Genomic DNA, 20,128 nt, shown 5'->3' on the forward strand with positions numbered 1-20,128 from the left:
CCCCCCCACCCCCCCCGGATCCCTTACCGATCCTAATACTTGAATATCGTGAGACCGAGTACCATAATCGTGGCACAGTGCATAATAATGTGCGTTTGGTGAAATTATTATTACAGAGTCAAATTAAAAAAACATGCGTGTCGTACAATGACTGATCCTCGATCACACGTCTGTAGATTGCAGAGCGACGGGATTTTTACGTCCCGGACGTTACTCGGTGTTAAAATTAGATTTTCTATTAAATTGAGTACTCTCCAAATTCCCATGTTATACCGTTAACGTGTGAGCATCGTAAATCGCTTCGCTCTGCACAGTTGAAGAGGTACGCCACAATTAATTACCCGAGCTTGAGAGCCTGGCCGCCAGCGCGGAGGCCCTCTTCACCCAACAAAGTGACTTGCTCTTCCTCGCGGTTTGGGTCTGCCATCTGCGACACGACACCTCCATGCTCAGCCTGGCAACAGACACACGTCACCCCTCCATACGCCCTGTCTCCTTTCAATCTTCTTTTTTTGTTTATGTAAAACGGGAAACGTAATTGGATATGTCTATTATAGAAAAATAGACGATTGACTGCTCACAGGAGCATGGACAAAGATAATACGTAGATGGCAACAAAAGGAACCTTACATAATCTGCAACACATTTTTCACGTAGAGATCTTTCACAGATCTCTCGTGTTTTTCAAAAAAAAAAAAAAATTTTCGTTCATCCTGGATTTCTTAGGAATATTAGTTCTGGAAGACACTGCAATTTTTGCATCAAGTATCGACAAGATGCTTCCTCGTTGTAGTACTAAAAATTCATAGGACGGAATTTTCCAGTGGTTCTATCGTGAAATCATGTGAAGGTCTTGCAAAGTGTTTTGAGAAATAAATCCATTCGAAATTCGATACTCGAATTACGATTGAGAATCAGAAGCCTTCGTCGATCATTGTTGCGCTACTGGGATGTATAATCGTCAAGCGTCGGTAATGATGTTTTCATGTTAACTCGTGGATGCAACGACGAAATACATTTTTCAGATGCACGTGCCTCATGCAGTATTCTTCAACGTTCACGCTCAATGATACAATTTTAGCGAATAGTCGATTGTGCATTTTTGAAGTAACATTTCCTTTCGGTAAACATCGCGCGAAATACTTATCAGTCATGGAAGCAACACACCCAGCCAAAAGATGCATGCGTATTATTCTAAAGACATTGTGGCACATTACGTAAGTCTCTATTGTCCTATGTCTCTTACCTAATGGCTTCTACGATTGGCGCTACGCCTTTTTATTTCTTCTACAGACTGCGTTGCGCAACGAAGATAAATTTGTTGGGAAACAAATGGAGAGATATCTTGTCAATCGGCAAATGGTCGGTAAGGTATCATGAAATTGTTAATTCCAAAGTAATATTTATATAAAATTGGTCCGCTCTTATATCGCGTTCGAATGAAAATCGAAGAGTATTTAAAAATAAAACACTCTCAGCTGTGTACCAAATAGTTGACGCAGACGATCAAGTCTCTTAATTCAATTGTTAAATTGCTAGTTCGCACCTTCCATGTACTTGTCTAAGATATCTACTTCAGCCAATTAGTAAGACGCGTGTACTGTAGTAATAATATGTCAATTCTATATGCACGCTATATTTATCGTCCACATAAAAATTAAGCAAGAATTAAGCTGTACGACTTTGGGAGTGTGCTGACGCAAATGGTGCGCGTGTTCCATCAGCATGTGATTACAATAATTCACAAGTTCTTAAACGAATTCTCGTGATCAACACGTAACATTCTTCAAGAAAAATTAGGAACGTTTAGAATGATACGCGAAATTCTGATATGAGATTTTTACGTTTTCTTTGTACGCAGATTAAATCTAAAGGTCTTTGAAGTGGTATTTTACGATTGTGAGAAAAGAAATTTGGAAAATTGAACATTTTTTTTCTTAATCGAAACCTCACACGACTTCCAAGTGCTCAAATTGATTGATTTTAATTATTATCGAGGAAATTTAAGGGAAAAAAATATATATATAATTAATCAGTAATGACAATTTAATCTATTTTAGATGCTTTTTATCGTTAATCAATTTCCACAGGCTAATCCGTGTTTCGTTGAAATTGATTTTTCTTGATTAGACAGATTAAATTACTGCTATGATTCATGATTAGAGCGACATCTTCTATCTACATTTGAGCTCCTCGTCTGGTGGGTGTTACACAATCATGCATATACCTCGTGATGACGCTAAATAACTTCAATTCTAAACTTTTCGCTACTACTGCACGTAAATTTACGACAAACGTATTCCCATAGCATTCACTATATGAGGTTATTTGAGGAACTGGATTTCTATGATTTTACGTGGAAGAGTGGTACTAGCGACACTCACTCGTATACAAACATTTATAAAAAAGGAAAATACTTTAAAAAAAATATATATGCAAACATTATGAACACTAAGTCAAATCTGAGAAAATAAATAATTTTTTGGCAAACACAAACTGAACGATATAAATTGATATACATATATTCCGATATATCTCTACAGTGAATACAAAAGTGTATATCTGTCACTTGGGTTCATTAAACAATATATATTCCTCAACGTTATTCAGATCCATTGTGCACAACAACAATGCATTAATTTTTAAGTGACTCTACAATATTATTACAGACGCTTGCGATCCTTCCTGTCATCCTAGAATTGTAAATGCATTCTTGAAAAAAACAATCAGTCACCTTACCTCGTTGAAGACGAGCCTCGACAAGGGATTTCGGTTTAGTGATTGGGTCTAATAATCAGGAGACAGGGCGTAATGAGTGACTTGTGTCCGTTGCATATCTGCAACTTTGTTAGTCGGCAACACTAACACATTAAACATCCCTAAAATCACTTAACAAATCAATCATTAGTAACACATAACGGAAAACACAAGAGAACACGGGGGCTACCTCTTTTACTCTCATCACGAGATCGACTGTAATGTTAATTATTTAAGATGAATGAGTGAGATGTGTATTATTTACGTTATAAGTGCTGCTTCATTCGGTTATGATTACAAAGCAAATATATAAAGAAAACTTGCTTCAGGCACTTTGCGGCATTGTTAAGAGAAACTTGACATGCATATCATTACTCTCATAGCCCATGAGCCTGTAATCCTGTCGCTGTTAGCAAATCATACATTTAGTAAGGAGTCCGGTGCTTCATATAGCACTCCAACTGTCGTGCGCTAGTATTATCCACATCCTCGTATACACTTGTAAATTAAAGGTAGTGAAAAGTAAGGAGTGTACAGAATACTCGAGAACAAACATAACGTGATTACTAAAGTGTATCCTATGTCAAAAGTAAAGCCAACATTTACATAGATGCTATTTAAAATACCGATACTCTTCCAATGATTATTCAAGATCTTAGATCTAAATCCTGCAACCACTTAGTTGATAAAATATGTGATAACAAGAGTGAATGTTTAGTCAACCATTATAACCATCATGCCAGAAACCAATTGAATATAGTACATCAATATTGATGTTGATGAGGCACCATCAGCGATAATTTGCTAACATGACCCGATTCGATAACAATGCAAAAGTAAATGTCTTGCAAATTATAAAATAAATATTTGCAACATCATAAATTGTTGTACTTTATAGTGAGAGATTGTTTATGATTATTTTGTCGAATATACAGGAGCTTTATAATTTGGAAGCGTAAAGTATTTGCTTTATAATACTATAAATTGATGTACCTAATGTTTCTATTTCAAGATTATCTGGGGATATACATATGATTAGTATCTGATGCATATCATAGAGTTGACGATGCAATTACATTTTAACTGTAATTGTCTCCTTTGAATTTACTAGTACCAAATTAGATATTGTACTATTCTGCCCTCCCACCCCCACCCTTGCAACCAAATAGTATTAATGGAATTGTTAATGACCAACGTCACTGCGGTTTCAAAATTATAAATATATTTCAAAGCAAAAGAGTATTGTTTCTTCTTACCTCATCAAAAAAGATCTGTGTTTTTCTCAAAATATGCTTGAGCTCAGTAAGCTCCAAAAAGTTGCGCTTCAGTGCCTCAGCATTTTGATTAACCTCTCGCAACTCGTTCTCAAGCTTTTCAAAGGTGGCTTCAAGATCAATCATCTCTCTGGGCTGCGGAGCCTCAGGACTCTCACCCGTGTCCAGCATGGGAATTCCATCCTTCTTGATTTCCTTTTCAAGGTAACGCAACTTGCGCTCCATTTCATCGCAGCGACGAACCTCATTGACGAATTTACGTTGAAATGCATTGACATCAGGATTCAACTGCGAATCGATAGCTACCGTCAATATAAAGTTCCATATACAACATAAGATTCAGGTCACAAGACATGAAACCACGAATCATGTGACCACGGATCTTTGAAACGAGGAAAGTATACCTATCGCTGTACAAAATCCTTATTTTTAAAATTAGATTCCCCAGCCTCTATTTAATTTTATTAGATTTAGTATTTAATTTTATAATCAAAATTAAATACTAAATTGGAAGAAATTCACACATCATTGATAAGAAAGAGTGAAACTTACGTCTCGAAATTGAACGAGGCCAAGCTCGCCGAGCTCGGACACGCAGGCATAGGCAGCCTCGGATTGTAGGAAGAGCTGACACAAGGTCATCTCCTCGCTACGGAAAAGCGAACCCATCTTGGGAGTTTTTAGACGAGTGTGTATTAATCACTGGCAGTAGTTACTGAGTTCTTCCTCAATTCGTAAATCTCATAGCTCCACAGACTCTCTTGTAGACGTTAATTTCCTTCCGCAGAAAACCACTGGGAAAGAGTACACCACTATATCCAATGACTTACCCGAGGACTCTGAGAAAGAAACTGAGTCAGCCGATGAGGACCGTATGAGACCTCGAGCAAGTAACGATCAATAGAATAGTCACAAGAATACGAACACCATCTCTGCGAACACCAATATCGTAATAAAGAATTATACTTAAGAGACACTATTTTCCAGTGAACATCTAACAAACTGCATGCGAAATTCTTCTTGAACAGTTATCGATATTACAGAGCTCTATAGCTATTAACTCGCGAGAAGGGACCTATGATCATTTCTCTTACGCGACACGACTCAACCTATAGAATGACGCAATAGCGAGAGTGAGACGTTAAAAATGCAAAGAGTATCCTGATTCTATTTTATATATACATATGTATTTTAACTTGCCGCTAAATTATAGTGATATGGATATGGTACATCAATATGGTATACCAATATAGGTATGGACTCGACGGGTGCACTGCTTTATCCTAGTTTAACTTTATTCAAAGACTGTATAGTGTGTGATAGAGACAGGTTGCTACACTGACCTATGTCCTTGCTATCTCTCTCTACGCGACCCCCACCACTGCCGTATGGATTCCAGTATGGAGTTCAGTGGCGTGTTTAGTGACATTTAAAATATGTTCTTGTAAATATTGTTCGGTATGGTGTACACATGTTTTATCTGCAAGAAAAGATCAGACAAATCGCAAGGTTTGTCATTTCATAGGTGAGTAATAATGTATTATTTAAATAATTAGATTGGGTTATGGACCACGTTATGATTATACGTTAACGTGCACATTATACATTTATTATAAATGTCGAGTTACATTTCAATTGTAGATTTCCCTCGAATACTACCAACCGACAACAATGGCTAGATATTCTTGGAAAATCGAAAGATGTTCCAGGAAAGGGGGCAGCCATTTGCTCAAGTCATTTTGACAGCAAATCCTTTCGATACGGGCTAGTAAATGGGAAGGAGTTTTTGAAACCAGGCAGTAAACCAACGTTAAATCTTCGAAAGCAAGACCAAACAAGTGTTGCAATAAATATTTCAAACAAGATAGATGAATCATTTACTAACAACAGATCAGATAATTGGAACTCAATTTCTTCGCAACTGATCACTAACATTCCCAATGATGAGTCGTTGCTGGATTCGCAAAGCAACAATATCTCAAACAACCAACTAGTGGAGGATTTAAGTATAGAAAAGCGAACCATCTTAAACAAGTAACTTTATTTCATTGTCTATGTTATTTTTAAATATTTCCTTTAACTTTATGATTTTAAAGAGTTTAACTTCGCCTTTCTACTGCAAACTGCATTTATACAAATAATGCTTTAACATAATACTAACATAATATCACAATAATGAAATGGCAGCTATTATGGAACATTTCTACTATAAACATGGACTATTGAAGTTTCTGAATATCGTCTATTCATGCAATATTTAAATAAAATATATATATTATAAATATGTAAAATATTTGCAGACGGAGGCAAGATACTCCACTAAGTGAAGTTATCACTAAAAAGAAAAAACGACTCACCGAAATAACATGGGAAGAACTTTCAAAATCGTCCAAACAAGGTGAAATGTTATGGGAGATTGCAAAGCAGGAACTAATAAATCATAGAAAAAAGATGGAGTGTCTACAGCGTAAAGTTCGACGGCTCAGGCAGAAGGTTTCAAGTTTGAAATTATTGACATATAAGGCAAAGCTTTTATATGTAAGTAATATATAGAAGACACTTCAACGAATATTTAATTTTTGTTTTAAAATTTATGTCTAATAGCAGAACAAACTTTTAGAATGCAAAATGTCTTTCAAGCAAACAACATATTAAATGTCTTGATCAGAAGTACCCTTGAACATATTACACCTAGCGTGTTTGAAGATAAGGAAAACTGTGAGGCTGATCATTATTGAAAACTACTTGTTAAGATCTTAAACTTTTTCAAAATTCGGTTACACCACGAAGGAACATCTAAATTAGAACAACAAGAAGAGCTTAGAATAAACATGAAATGTAACAAGATCGTTTTATTCAAAAACCAATAAAAGTTGTGAGACGCATAATTGAATGTAACATGTTTTTGTAATTTACTGTAGTGCTTATTTTAACTTGTCAGATGGAATATCGTAATGTACAACTGTTAAACAATTAATTATTCATTTTGTAACAGAAATATATTTCGATATGCTAAAAATACGTTATGCATATAAATTCTTCCATACCTTTTCCCACGAGTCACTTATATAAAAAGTTTAATTTCCAAATGTCTAAAATATATGAAAATAATAAATAGAACGTACTAATAGATCAGACAGCGCTTGTATGAAATCTAGAAAACGATACGAATATTTAGAATTTATAATATTATGATGCAGAAACTTATTATGCCCGCAGTCCTCAAATATCTTACTATGTTACTGATTAGAAAGACACAGGGCTTGGCCGCCACTAGCCGCTATCTTTTTCAGCCGACCATTTTTGCTTTGTCTATGCGTAGGGATGCGTAGTCCATACTATACGTCGATACGCCCAAGGAACTCATGCACATCTTATCCTTAATTTATTTGGCAAGTTCTTAAGTGACCCGATTTATTGCCGGGAGTAAGAGTTCCTGAGAAACTTTCATGCGGTTAAAATAACAATAAACAAATAACCCATGCCCATATTCTTTGTGGCCCATATGTTTATGCACGTGTACGAGCTAGAAAGTTTTCCCCGAATTATTTAGGATATATCTTATTTATGCGTTAATGACAGCCTGAGCATTTAAAAGCATTGTATTCTGAATTGTGGCAGCGGAATCGTAATCCCATTTTAAACCCTGATTTGAACTTTCCGCTCAATCCTAGTGAGATTATTTATCGCTAGGCCGCAACATAAGATTTGTCCTCGTTACCTAACTCCTGCAGTTTTCAAAAAGAACAAGTTCTTATTGGTTATTTGAAAATATCATCCAATAAGAATTTACACTTTTTGAATAGTGCAGAAAGTTAGGTAACGAGAACAAATCTAACAAGGCCGAGACATAGGGATATTTAATAGTTCGAGTTGGCTAGAATCATTGATCAGTGAGATTTTGTCATATGATCAGAGCACGACTGGGTCTTTGAGTTAGGAACTGTGGTTTTTCATTAGCTATAAAAATATAGAAGGAAAAAATGTTCAAATTAATTTTATTGGCTCTTGCCACCCTCGTTACAGGTAAGATTTTTGTTAGATTAAGAAATAAAAATTTATTATATCATAAATATAGTATTATTTTATCATTTTTTAAAGAGGGGGTGTGGCGCTGATTAATATAATACTTATTTTATACTTTATACTCTTTCCTTCTTCTTATTACAGTGCAAGCCACTGGGGATCTTGTTATTTTACACAGTCCAGATAGTGTAACTTTTAAAGGAAATGAAGAAGTGAATCAAAGCCTTCTTAAAGAGATCTGCGCTGCTGCTCTTGGATTCACTGTTAAACAGGTAAAACAAAACTTGCTTGTTTTTTGTAAAACACTATGGAGAATATATTTATTTCTTTATGAGGAATATAAACATGGAATAAATAAATCAGTATGTTTATTCTTTGTAGAAAAGTACATGGTCTGGTATTTCTATTAACAACCCGTTTCATCTCCCAGAAGCTTTTGTTGGATTTGCGGTAGAAGGAATAAACTCTCTACATTCTCCTAGGGGTAAAAGATTCCCTTTAAATGTCGACGAAGTTGAAGAAACCACGTGGCAAGCTTTAAGTGGTCGTCTTGAAGAACGTGATAATGACAATACTTTAGTTAGGATTTATCTTGGAGATGGACTTGATGCTGTGAGTACTCTGAGTTTCCATTATAATTTTTTTTTTAGATATTAAGACTTAAAGTGATGAATACAAAATTATATGAAATTCATTTGTATTAAAGCTCGGCCAATCTGCATTGGGCGAACTTAAGCCAACAGCTATCGATGAATCTTCCCTGAAGTTCTTAAGCTTAGAAAACGAGGAAGATCGTAAATTCCTTGAGGAAGTACAACTTTTGCGTGCTATTGCTCAGAAGGTTCCTTCAGCTATCCGCGCTGACTCCATACCAGACGTTTATTGGCTTGTAGTCTCTGAAATACGTCCCGTACTAGATTTCCATGGAGAAGAGTCTGCTGCAGCCAAGGAAGCTCTAACTCTGCTTAATGATGCCCTTTCCGACGTGAGCAAGGCATTCATGGATGTATATGAAAACAAGGTAAAGATTTTCTAGTGTTCTCTTGTTCTTATTTGTTTATATCGAAATTACTTCTTGGACATTCTCATTTTTATTTTCAGGTTCTCATTGCAGCATTCACTAACGACGCAAGCCAAGTGCGTCATACCCGTTCCGTTATTCTCGAAAGGGAAACCAGGGATACCGCCTCTAATACTTCATCGGTCAGTATTTGATACATTATAGCAAAACTAGATATTGGTCCTGCAGGTACTTGCAAAATTCAACAGCGACGTAATCCATTAAGATATTGCGTGAATTAATGTGAATGAGCACAGAATATTTGTGTTTCGTAAAGTGGTGATTAGGAATCTCAGGTTGTATGTCTGCTAAGTCCAGTTAGTATAATTTATTAAGTACACGGAGCGTGACGTATAATGATGCAAAGTATGATATGGTATTTCAGCTTTTGAAGAAACTCCTGATAAAGTTGGCTGATTGGATCCACGCGTCTTTGCGACTTTGTCTGTTTTTCATCTCAGACTCACTTCCTAGCCAAATCTTAGACTGACCACTCGACTTAATAATTACCTATCTTCCTCAACTCTCTCACAGCTGTAATCTGCCTAATAATAAATGCACCGGCTAGTCTACTTACTTTTTCGACCTTGCAATTCTACCAAACTAATCTTATTTTCATACTTGCATCGAAACACAAGTCTTAACTGTAATCCAAGCTAGATATCTGACATTTCTTTTGCACTCATCGACATCTAAAATAACATTCACTTATATCCTAATACCATCTCTTGCTCTCCCAGGTCCATCTTGAAAAGTGTCTAACAATTTCATCTTGGTGTTATAGGGTAGTGGTACCAAGATAAAACGCTCTTCAGAAATTAAAGAAACACCAACTGACAATGAAATTAACACAACTGAAAAACCTGATCAGGTATTGTCGAATCCATTGCATGAGGTAGTCGACTGAAACCGAACTTTCCTTACTTTTCAGTAGCTTAATGCATGCCCACTGATCACATACTTGGCGATTGGTCCATAATCCAGTTTTACGATATTCGTGAAATAACAGTTGATAAACTATCAAAGACAAATTAGTAAATACTATATTATGAGAATTTGGAGAATGTTTCGTTGACCTTGCTTGTTATGTGTAAAGCACAAACAGTCATAATGTATCTGCACATATATTGTAGCAAGATGATATCGATGAAAAGAAAAAAAAAATCACAAACGAAGATGGGACGGAGGTTGGTGCCACTAGTGGTGATAATAACAATGATAATTCTGAACATGCTAACAATCCTATTGAACAAACTACTGACAGCACCAATGGTGCAAAGCAGGCAGAAAAGAGCAGCACTGGTAAAGAAGTCATACGTGACATACACCAGGTATCCTGTACACATCAACATATGATACTGCTGTTCTCTATGGTTTTAGGAATATTATTCGTTGCCAGCTAACTTTCTTTTACATTTCAATTTATAAGTAGATAATACACACTGTATAAAGAGTTCAGATACCTCGATATGCTTGTACAATTTCTATCGCAAAGTTTCAATGCACTAGAATATATTTGCGGCTTCGGATAATACTCGTGTAAATAGGCTTGCACAATAAGAGTCAGTCCTTATTTGCAGCCGGACGCAATCAGCATAATAAGAAAAAGTCAAAGATAATATAATAAATGTTGCATGTAGTAGTTTCGTTGTCTAATCTTTATTGAGAATTATTCTTTTACGAGAGATACAATTATCTACTTAAAAGACAAAAACAATCGCTCGTTTAAGATGTAAAGACACCACATTGTTTAAATAATTGTTAAAGAGCGCATGCTTAAAATTATTTTTACGCTTGATTGTATCTTTAGGTATTAATATTTGGTAAGTTACTTGTAGAGCATTGTAAGTATGAAGACATATCGGCTATTTCCTATGAAATAATTGTAATACAATGGATTGGAACACCGATTTATATGTTACAGTTGAACCTGTCGAAAGACTATGATGAAGATTACCCCGTCATCTTTAACATTCTTCTATGGTTTGGAGTTGTCTTCGTCTTTTCACTTCTTGCAATATGCAGTACGTAAACATAGAGACTTCAATATTCTTTATCATTCAAGAATACAGAATATATAAATATAATTATTTCAGTTGCTATCGCTGATATGGATCCAGGACGGGATTCCATCATCTATAGGATGACCTCAAACCGAATGAAGAAGGATAACTAAATAAATTACACAAAAAGAATATTTAAATGCCGATTATTTGGATTGTATAGTAAAAAATCCTTTATGGAAATGTACCTACTTGAACACATTGATTGTAATTTCCATATTTATATTGTATAGCGAGAGACAATATGTACATTATCATTTTCTTGTATTCTTGCATTAATTTTAATGTAGTGTTTAAGATTCCAAAGTGATGTCCATCATAATGTACCTAAAGTGCATATGTAAACATTCTTGTACAGAAATCATTGGGCTTGAATGTCATTAATGTCGATTGCCCAGCATTCCTCATAATTGTAGTATATTAATATGTTACGATTGGTAGAATTACGATAGCGTTCGTTGGTTATGTAGTCAATGAGAAGGTGAAGGGAGCATAATATTATTAATAAGAAAAAAGTAAGAATAAAATTTATTTAAATCTTTAACAACTGACTTTTTTCCAAATATTTGGCAAACAAGGTGCATTCGGAAATCAACATATGATAGTTCAAATAATTACTAAAATATTTTTTCATAATTTTATCTTATGTCTATGTTCCTTTTCATTTTATCTCTTGAAACAATACTGCTAGCGATAAAATAACACCTTATGAATACAAGAGAGACTTAAGTATTTTAATAAAGTCTTTAAAAGGGAGTAATATTAACGAAGACATGTAGATGTGAAAAATGAAGTTGTTAATTCGTCAAAACTTTTGATAATTTACACCTATTTCGAAAAAATCAACCCTTAGAAAAGAAAAAGTCTCTCATTTCTTAGGAGTTTGACTTTTGATCCGGAGTTAGTGTCTTTAAAAATTCCCTTGTATCAATTTTATATGAAGATTCTGATTTTGCAAATTTAGTCATCGCAGTCTCAGACGTGATTTCCTTGACCATAATTTTAGTCCAAGAGCCAATTTTGACTGACCACCTCCATTATTTTAAATAATGGAGTTGGCCCTTCATTAAATAGAGATACTGAGAAAATACTTTGTTTGAAGCAACAGAAATTCACTTGATCTAAACCAATCCGGTGGTCGCGGGCGTTCAAATTTATTTATTGTTATCTCAAAATAAATGATTCATTAATTGAAAAAATATAATTACTTAAGGAGAATCGAGCGTTGCGCTAAGCTCAGAGAAAAGATACTGATTTCTTTTTACACACTGATATGGAGGATATACATCTACCTGCGTAGTATCAGAATTTTATCTTCACTGTCTTGAACAATTTTTTTTTTGATAATGGCACCATTTTCGAGTACTGCTTCTTATGAACAAGGTATTCCAACGTTTGCAAGCGTAATACATGTAGGGACGCTGCAAACTAATCATTCCAAACTGCAAAAAACAATATCTTCAGGATACCTTATCCAAAAGGTTAGATACTTGAAGTTCACCGTTATTTAGGAATAAATCATTTTTCGTTACGAATACCCACCATTATGACGAAAAATCTGCTCCTCTATTCACATAATTTTGTTTACAAGATTTTTAAAATAGACTTCACTTAATTGCACGACAATTTACTACGCCATGACGCGGGTTAAATTATAATATTACCAAAATATTTTAAACGCAGAATTTTAATTCCATAAAACAAATTAATATTCGATTTTGCGACCAATTCGTTTTACTTCTACAAATTCTAGTTGATTCCCCTCTCGATTTGTCTGCAGTTCTTTCACATTTATATGGTGAGATCTGAAATACATTTCTCATCGAAGTATGATTTATTTGTAAAAACAGAATTAAAAATTAATTATTGAATTCGTTGGACTACAATATTTAATTGATTCAAATTTTATAATTTCACGAAGAATTGTATTTATTCTAATGATTATACTCGATAACACGGAGACATGTACAAGAAAGCTTTAAGCTCGGTATACGAGTTTTATTTTAAGATTACGTAAATTTATAATATAATTTAAAAGATTAAACTTCGTTAGAAAAGTGATATACAGAACCACGTGTCACTTGCCAGAGATTTCATCGTGTTCGATCAGTCAAAAAACACATCGAACTCGTGGACCGACTAAATATGAAATATTTGCAAAGTCTACGGAATATCCGACAGCCGTGTAAGAGATTTGTTATGTCATCAACCAAGACGAGTCATTCCATAAAAATGACCACGGAATTTCTAGGACTCTAAACTCCAAAGTCTTAAAAAGCTCTGAAGACAGTAGCCTGGTGAAAGTCTTCTAGACTTCCGTGCTATCTGGGTTAAATGTGTCAATTGCAATAATTCTAATTAATCTAATTACTTAGAATTAATCTATTTCCTTGAAGCAACCACAAATATCTAACTTCAAACCATTACACAACAGATCAGTTGAAATGAAATTTCGTTAAATCAAATCCATACGTTCAGTCACAATCATGCTATCAGTAAAATATAGAACTACGTTGATAAAAGTAATTTTGCTATAAAACTTTTGTAGAACGAAATGACTTTTTTCCAATGAAATGATAAATTAGGCTAGTTTCATTTACTCTATAGGCGGTTAAAATAATAAAGAATTGTATTTATTAACTAAACCTTTGGTCAAATAAATAGATTTATTTGAATAAATCAAATTTAATTTAAGTACAGGCATCGAAAAAGATTTTCATAGAGCAAAATCCGATGCTTAGAAACAAGCTGCCACGATATAGGACTGAAACTTTTATTTTTATCCTGCGCGTGGATAAGTAGCCACAGGTGCCAGAGAGATGCTCAGGGAAGCATTTCTCAATCCAACAGTGGGATGAAAAATCTGCCTGTCGTCGCAATCGACTTATGATATGAAAATCAACCGCAAAGATACTTTGGGTCTTACCAAACTAGAGAATAACCCAAACTTGTGGTGTAAACTGGACAAAGATTCTTTTCGTTCGAATGTCCTTCTTCGACACGATACGGTCTGGCAACTCTACTTTCATCCCTCTTGGAATCGTTCTTGATCTTTTTTCTGTTATTTCCAGGACTGCCGGCCGTTCGCTCTCACCTCTCCTGCTGGGCTGCTGGTCTTCTGATAATTGTCAGACTCATCTGCTGAAACTTTTTTGGCACTCATATGGCAAGCACATATTTGCTGAGACGGTGGGCTTCCTGATCATACCGATTCTGACAAGTACTTCTTATCATCCAATCCTTATCGATTGCGTTTTAGTCTACGATAAATTGCCTTCATTATATTCCATAAAGATAGGACACAGGATTACCGCAGCATACGAAGCATAGTACTTGTTGAACTTTACTAGCGAGAGGAGCAGGATAGACACAATTAAGGTTTGTTTTTAAGGTTTCTACACTTCTCCATCTGCACGACGAATCAAGCTCTGACGGACAGTACTCATAAATATCATATGAATTTCAATTTCTTATAGCCAAGTACTAATATGCATTAAAATGACGAATCAATCGATCTATTCGGTTTACGTCTCCTTCCTTTTCTGCGTGGATTTTTTACTTTTCTTTTTACAAATTTCTTCCCCATAAAAATGTATTTTTAAAATTCATTTCAAGGTCTTCCTACCTCCTTCACTTATGTAATTTACATACTTTGCCCCGAGCTCCAATTGCCACCCTTGCACCCATTTCTCTTCAAGTAGCTGTCTCGCTTGAATTTTCAAATTTGAACTTAATACTTTGGAAAAATATTTGTACAAGCCAAAACTATAGGAAAATATAAAAAAATGTATTTTTCATCCAATAAAGTAAACAGATCCCTTAAGTCTGGTAATAAAGATACAATATATAATCTGCCGTTGTATTCTCATATATTAGATAAGTATTTTGTTAAACAAATAAATAGGCTCAAACTTAAGCGTTTGATTAAACAATAAATATCCTTGATTACAGTCTCAATATCTTCAACGACCTCTCAACAGTTATTAGATTCTAGAAAACAGTGACTCAACTTAACAAAATGATATGTCTATTCAAAGGACTGATGTCTTTTGCGACATTTATACTTTTCCTACCTGAAGGATATACACATCAATCATTTCGTATAGCAGCCATGGTAAAATCTGTTTCTAATTAAAAAATAAAAATAAGACTCAACTCGCCCTATCATAAAATAATATTCTGAACTTTTAGACCCGTGGATTTAATGTGAACGACACCAATCCTGAAATATTAGGTTGGTACTTTCCACCATTGTATTACTGAAAGTTAAAAGAACGCTATTCGACTAATTTATCTTGTCCAATAAATATTTAGGTGGTTCTCATCATCATTGCTACCGGAAATGCACTGCGGGCGACGTGCGAACTTGTTACTACAGTTTCACTCTAGTCCAATATACATCGATGAGTTTCGTCTGTGGCGAATGTCCCTATATAAGGACAGACTGTTACAAAAATGGATGTATTTCTGCTGGTGGTTACGTGCGGTCTGTTACCGTGGCAAATCATATGCTTCCCGGTCCAAGTATACAGGTACTCTAAGACTTTTTGGAAATATCGTCTGGTGCCCTAGGATGAAATTTTATTTTAGGTTTGTCAAGGAGACACGGTACGGGTGGACGTGATTAATACTTTTACCAGTGACAGTACTACTATACATTGGCATGGGATACATCAAGTAGACAGTCCTTACATGGATGGGACACCTTATTTAACTCAGTGTCCAATTGCACCACACAACAGTTTCCAGTATCAGTTTGTGGCTCAGCCAGCTGGAACTCACATATGGCATTCCCATATAGGTTTGTTGAGAATAATTGATATTATTTCAGACGAGTTTTAAAATATCTTACTGAGATATTGTTTAATCGTTTCTTATCAAATATTCATGTAGGCTTTGAAGAAGCAGATGGATTATACAGCAGTTTAATTGTACGCAAGAACGACGATCCACTTGCGAAATATTATGATTATGATTTGGCAGATCATGTTATGATAATTTGGCATTGGTATCATTCGTCGACTGCAGCGATTCTGACGGCAGCACTTCACACCAGTGACTCCGTTTCCGGTTATAGCTTTCTTATCAATGGCTTAACAGCTGACATTGAATACACTAAGGACAATATTACGTATACTACTCCTAGAGCAGTGTTCAATGTTGTACAGGTAATACATGCAATATTGAAGTAAAACAGGCAAACAACTACTCGAACCACGAACTCTCGTCTTATGCAATCGAGGCTGCAATAAAAATTAACTTCAAGGATGCAGAACTTTGAACTGAAAGCTTTTGAAATTTTGGAGTTTTACTTAAGGAAATCATCTAGAATTTTAGATATAAACATGCGTTACTAACCCCTAGAATGCCTGTCAGGGTCCAAGAGACTCGGCGCTTTTTAACATTTTTCACGTTTTCAAGAAGCGTCCCATTTTCTCAAAAGTATTTATGGAAATTAATTTTTCTTATTTATCACGCAGACTTCGGTGTATCAATTAAAATAAATTAAAGTACTGAGTCTGTCAGACCCTTGACATATATCGATGTATACAAACCTGAAGTGTTGGACATGTGCAAATTTTACTGTATCAACTTTGATCAAAATTTAACATCGCATATAGATTTGAAAGAGTTTGGATCGGTGATTAGTCTGAAAATTTGAATACAGGCATTTTCTGTCCAGTGCGTAAACACACGCATATATATTAAATCCCTTTTTTTTGGAATGGTTATTGCGTAAGATTCTCTTGAATGTTACATTCGATTGAGCATAAAGATTTGATTACAGAATTCTTTAAATCTATATTATTTATTTCTAGGGCCAACGATATCGATTTAGGGTGATTTACAATAATGCCGTGTACTGTCCCGTACAAGTCTCCATCGATAATCACACGTTGTTGATGATTGCTTCAGAGAGTGGAACCTTTGAGCCTGTAGAAGGTATTTGGGTGATCTTGGAAACATAATCTGTTCTATCCAATTTGACGAATACCTTTATGTCCTTCCAGTGGATTCTTTTATGATCAACGGTGGCGAAAGATTTGACTTTGTTCTGTCGGCTAATCAGACACCAGACAACTATTGGATAAGGTACAGAGGAGTTGGTGATTGTGAAACAAGTTTAGTGACTGTGTCAAAGGAAGCTATTCTACGTTACAATGGCGCAGATAATATTGAACCATCAGGTACAACAACCTACGAGGATGCAAACAGAGCCGGAGTGGTAAGAAATAAAAATACATAAAGGAAGTGGGGAGTACTTATCAACCTCAAAATGGAATATCGTAATTTATAAGACTGTAATACTTAACTCTCATGCAAGCACAGTGTACTGCAGATTTTTCCAAACTGCACTGTTACTTGTATTAGGGATGCTGATTAAAAATCGAGTTTTCTTATAATCACGTCTTAGCCTATGACTACGCTTACACGACTGTCTGCAAACCGGACGTCGATATATCAACAGATCAATTCAAATCCTACGAAATCAAGCTATCGTCGCTTTTTGAATTTTGATATTTACTGAATTTTCACGTTATTTATTTTTATAAGTTGAGTATATATATCTAGTGGAAATTGACACGTACATTTTTTTATAATTTTGCATAGACGATGATTTTGTTATTGTTTAATATATTCAACGAATGCAGAATTTTATAATGGATTATGAGTTTAATGAGTTGATACCAATAAGATAAACAAAACTTATCTAACAAAATTAACTTTACAGTTGTTCAATGCAGTGCAAATGTCGACAAATAATTATCCCAACAATACAGTGATCAAAGTAGTTGACCTGAATAATACTGCGACGAATCCTGCAAACATTTCAGGGACACCTGACTATACTTTTTATCTACATTTCTTATTTAATACTTTCAGTAAGTTCATATATAGAAATAAACGCTCATAACTAATATTCCAATGACACTAATATAGTACTGTCTTCTTTTTCTTCTAGATTCGTTCCATTCTCCTGGTCCATATCCTCAAATAAATAATATAAGCTTCGAATATCCATCCTTTCCTCTCTTAACGCAGTATGAGCATATAACAGACGATATCTATTGTACAGAGGATAATGATACTGCTAAAGAATGCATAGGTGATTATTGCACCTGTCCATACCTCTATCCGGTATCAAAAAACAGTTTGGTAGAAGTAGTTTTGGTGGACCTTAGTAAGTAGCTTAATAAAATAATAAATATTACAACTATTATTGGTCTGTTGCACTTACTATGTTATTGAATACTTTTTAGGTTTGAATAGAGACCAGGATCATCCAATGCATTTGCATGGGTACGAGTTTTATGTTGTAGCAATGGAATCCGTAGGTGTTAACATATCGCTTGACGAAATTAAAAGGCTCAATGAGGCGGGATTGCTTGATAAGAAATTATATGGTGCTCCAGTAAAAGACAATATAGGTGTGCCATCCAGAGGGTATACCATCATACGTTTCGTAGCGAGTAACCCTGGATACTGGTTCTTCCATTGTCACGTGACAAATCATGCGGAAATGGGTATGGGGGTAGTTTTTAAAGTTGGCGAACACGAAGAAATGATACAACCACCAAAGACTTTTCCACGCTGTGGTAATTGGAAACTCACTGCAAGTTCATCAAATGGAGACAGATCGTTATTCAAATTTTTCAGATATAATGTTGTAATTGTACTGTTATTAGTATTTTCGTTGCTTGATTAAAAATATAAATAGTTATTCACACCGCTCATATAGTCGAATTTTCGAAATGAATGTCTTTCTACAACACACTGTAATATAGGTATACTATAATCAGAACTATCGTTTAGCTATATAACAGGTTTTCATAAAAGAAATATAACCCTTACTCTGTACTGTTATTTTTGGCACCCTTAAACCGTGCAGATGGGTCAGTTATGCCCAACGTGTTGTTCAATGGTAAACGTATTTAACAATCTGCAAAAACTCATACTATTTTTGATCCCTCTAAATAAAGACTAAAATAATGGATTTAAAAAATATTATCTGCAACCTTTAGTTTTCGACGAGCAGATACTGTTTGAAATTGTACGGATAAAAATGACAAATCAGTACAAAATAAGGGTAAATTTGATTCACCCCTCCCGGTCCATTCCGTATCCTCCGTCTGCATCAGTACGAAATGTTGACACAGGTAAATATAATTCATTACGAATTCCGTTCAGACGCTACCCTATCCAGAAACTGAAATATACATTGGAATGAGCGGTCATTAGAGTCACTGGGTGCGAGTCGAAGTGAAGCGTCTACGCTGTGCAAAATAAGACACTATTATAGATAGTCCGTCTTTTTTCACTACTTATCTCATTAGATTTGGTTTCCTTTAAGTCGCAGTCAGTGATGGCTCATTCCAGTATATATTTTAATTCACTGGACTCTACAGTGTCGTCACTGTTCGGTATCGTCCGTTCAGTGAAAATGTCGTCGCAGTTTAATGTCCTCTGACACAGGGTACCTACAGCTTCGAGACAGAAGAAACTGAAATATAAAGATTATTGATACTGAGCAGTGATAAGGACAGTCTTACTTAGATGTATGAAATAATTTTATATTACAGTCGGTATACTTTATATATCGATGTGGCACTGAAATGTGTGAATTGGCCTTTAAGGTTGTTCTATAAACTTATATGTAATGCTGTCCTGTCGTAATTTGCCATTACATGTAGTCGCAAACAATGCAATATTAAGCAAATCACATGTGTTTTCTAAAAATCACAAAATTTATGCTGAAGTAAAAAAAATATATTTCAGTGCAAAACCATGGACGTACTTACATACTTTCTAACAAGAATTATATGCAAAGCCGCGTGTCACTTATTTAGAGACTATTGTGCTTGATCTGTCATAAAAAAAATATTGAACACATGGACTCATGGATTGAACACATGGATATGTGTCTTAAGGCAATGAAATGTTTTGTG

The 20,128-nt window shown here is 35.0% G+C and overlaps 4 protein-coding genes across 10 annotated transcripts in view; 3 read left to right on the forward strand and 1 right to left on the reverse strand.

The window, feature by feature from the left end:
- Window positions 1-4,945, reverse strand: part of LOC107262721 (V-type proton ATPase 116 kDa subunit a) — a 13,229-nt gene extending 8,284 nt beyond the window's left edge. For 2 of the 4 annotated variants that reach the window (XM_015729206.1, XM_015729208.1), the window contains exons 1-2: window positions 4,584-4,945; window positions 4,014-4,319 (exon numbers count right to left, since the gene is read on the reverse strand). In XM_015729206.1, the coding sequence (XP_015584692.1) occupies window positions 4,014-4,319; window positions 4,584-4,700 (423 nt within the window). In that variant the 5' untranslated portion in view covers window positions 4,701-4,945. Of the gene's footprint in view, window positions 1-341; window positions 455-4,013; window positions 4,320-4,583 lie in introns of all 4 variants that reach the window. The other 2 variants (XM_015729207.1, XM_015729205.1) reach the window with 2 other exon arrangements.
- Window positions 4,946-5,393: 448 nt separating this feature from the next.
- LOC107262724 (THAP domain-containing protein 2) lies at window positions 5,394-6,929 on the forward strand. Of its 2 annotated transcripts, none has more exons than XM_025080121.1 (4): window positions 5,394-5,556; window positions 5,673-6,065; window positions 6,332-6,569; window positions 6,636-6,929. In XM_025080121.1, the coding sequence occupies exons 1-4, from the start codon at window positions 5,492-5,494 to the stop codon at window positions 6,684-6,686; spliced, it is 747 nt and encodes a 248-aa protein (XP_024935889.1). In that variant the 5' UTR covers window positions 5,394-5,491; the 3' UTR covers window positions 6,687-6,929. The 2 variants fall into 2 exon arrangements, with proteins under 2 accessions (XP_024935889.1, XP_015584699.1); XM_015729213.2 differs by having other exon boundaries at window positions 5,396-5,556; window positions 6,652-6,929.
- A 967-nt stretch (window positions 6,930-7,896) lies between these two features.
- Window positions 7,897-11,724, forward strand: LOC107262734 (renin receptor). 2 transcript variants are annotated; one of them, XM_015729231.2, is made up of 9 exons: window positions 7,897-8,057; window positions 8,202-8,329; window positions 8,439-8,669; window positions 8,764-9,078; window positions 9,159-9,260; window positions 9,902-9,988; window positions 10,251-10,448; window positions 11,042-11,141; window positions 11,214-11,724. In XM_015729231.2, exons 1-9 carry the CDS (start codon window positions 8,015-8,017, stop codon window positions 11,291-11,293), a joined length of 1,284 nt encoding a protein of 427 aa, XP_015584717.1. In that variant the 5' UTR covers window positions 7,897-8,014; the 3' UTR covers window positions 11,294-11,724. The 2 variants fall into 2 exon arrangements, with proteins under 2 accessions (XP_015584717.1, XP_015584718.1); XM_015729232.2 differs by lacking the exon at window positions 10,251-10,448.
- A 2,714-nt stretch (window positions 11,725-14,438) lies between these two features.
- LOC107262730 (laccase-4) lies at window positions 14,439-18,916 on the forward strand. 2 transcript variants are annotated; one of them, XM_015729224.2, is made up of 11 exons: window positions 14,439-14,558; window positions 15,132-15,294; window positions 15,372-15,414; window positions 15,495-15,712; window positions 15,771-15,981; window positions 16,074-16,348; window positions 17,000-17,123; window positions 17,192-17,406; window positions 17,914-18,064; window positions 18,145-18,363; window positions 18,443-18,916. In XM_015729224.2, the coding sequence occupies exons 2-11, from the start codon at window positions 15,199-15,201 to the stop codon at window positions 18,886-18,888; spliced, it is 1,998 nt and encodes a 665-aa protein (XP_015584710.1). In that variant the 5' UTR covers window positions 14,439-14,558; window positions 15,132-15,198; the 3' UTR covers window positions 18,889-18,916. The 2 variants fall into 2 exon arrangements, with proteins under 2 accessions (XP_015584710.1, XP_024935877.1); XM_025080109.1 differs by lacking the exon at window positions 14,439-14,558 and having other exon boundaries at window positions 14,710-15,294.
- Window positions 18,917-20,128: the final 1,212 nt, after the last annotated feature.

This window comes from Cephus cinctus, unplaced genomic scaffold (genome assembly GCF_000341935.2).
Source record: "Cephus cinctus unplaced genomic scaffold, Ccin1 Ccin1_scaffold0126, whole genome shotgun sequence".
Taxonomy (NCBI): domain Eukaryota; kingdom Metazoa; phylum Arthropoda; class Insecta; order Hymenoptera; family Cephidae; genus Cephus; species Cephus cinctus.

Bases quoted from the DNA above. Each gene is read 5' to 3' on its own strand.
- LOC107262724 (XM_015729213.2), top strand. From the start codon at position 5,492: ATGGTGTACACATGTTTTATCTGCAAGAAAAGATCAGACAAATCGCAA. The intron at 5,557-5,672 runs GTGAGTAATAAT...TTTCAATTGTAG, and splicing joins CAAGGTTTGTCATTTCATAG to ATTTCCCTCGAATACTACCA. The intron at 6,066-6,331 runs GTAACTTTATTT...AAATATTTGCAG, and splicing joins AAGCGAACCATCTTAAACAA to ACGGAGGCAAGATACTCCAC.
- LOC107262734 (XM_015729231.2), top strand. From the start codon at position 8,015: ATGTTCAAATTAATTTTATTGGCTCTTGCCACCCTCGTTACAG. The intron at 9,079-9,158 runs GTAAAGATTTTC...TTTTATTTTCAG, and splicing joins TGGATGTATATGAAAACAAG to GTTCTCATTGCAGCATTCAC. The intron at 10,449-11,041 runs GTATCCTGTACA...TATATGTTACAG, and splicing joins TCATACGTGACATACACCAG to TTGAACCTGTCGAAAGACTA.
- LOC107262730 (XM_015729224.2), top strand. From the start codon at position 15,199: ATGATATGTCTATTCAAAGGACTGATGTCTTTTGCGACATTTATACTT. The intron at 17,124-17,191 runs GTATTTGGGTGA...ATGTCCTTCCAG, and splicing joins AACCTTTGAGCCTGTAGAAG to TGGATTCTTTTATGATCAAC. The intron at 18,364-18,442 runs GTAAGTAGCTTA...AATACTTTTTAG, and splicing joins AGTAGTTTTGGTGGACCTTA to GTTTGAATAGAGACCAGGAT.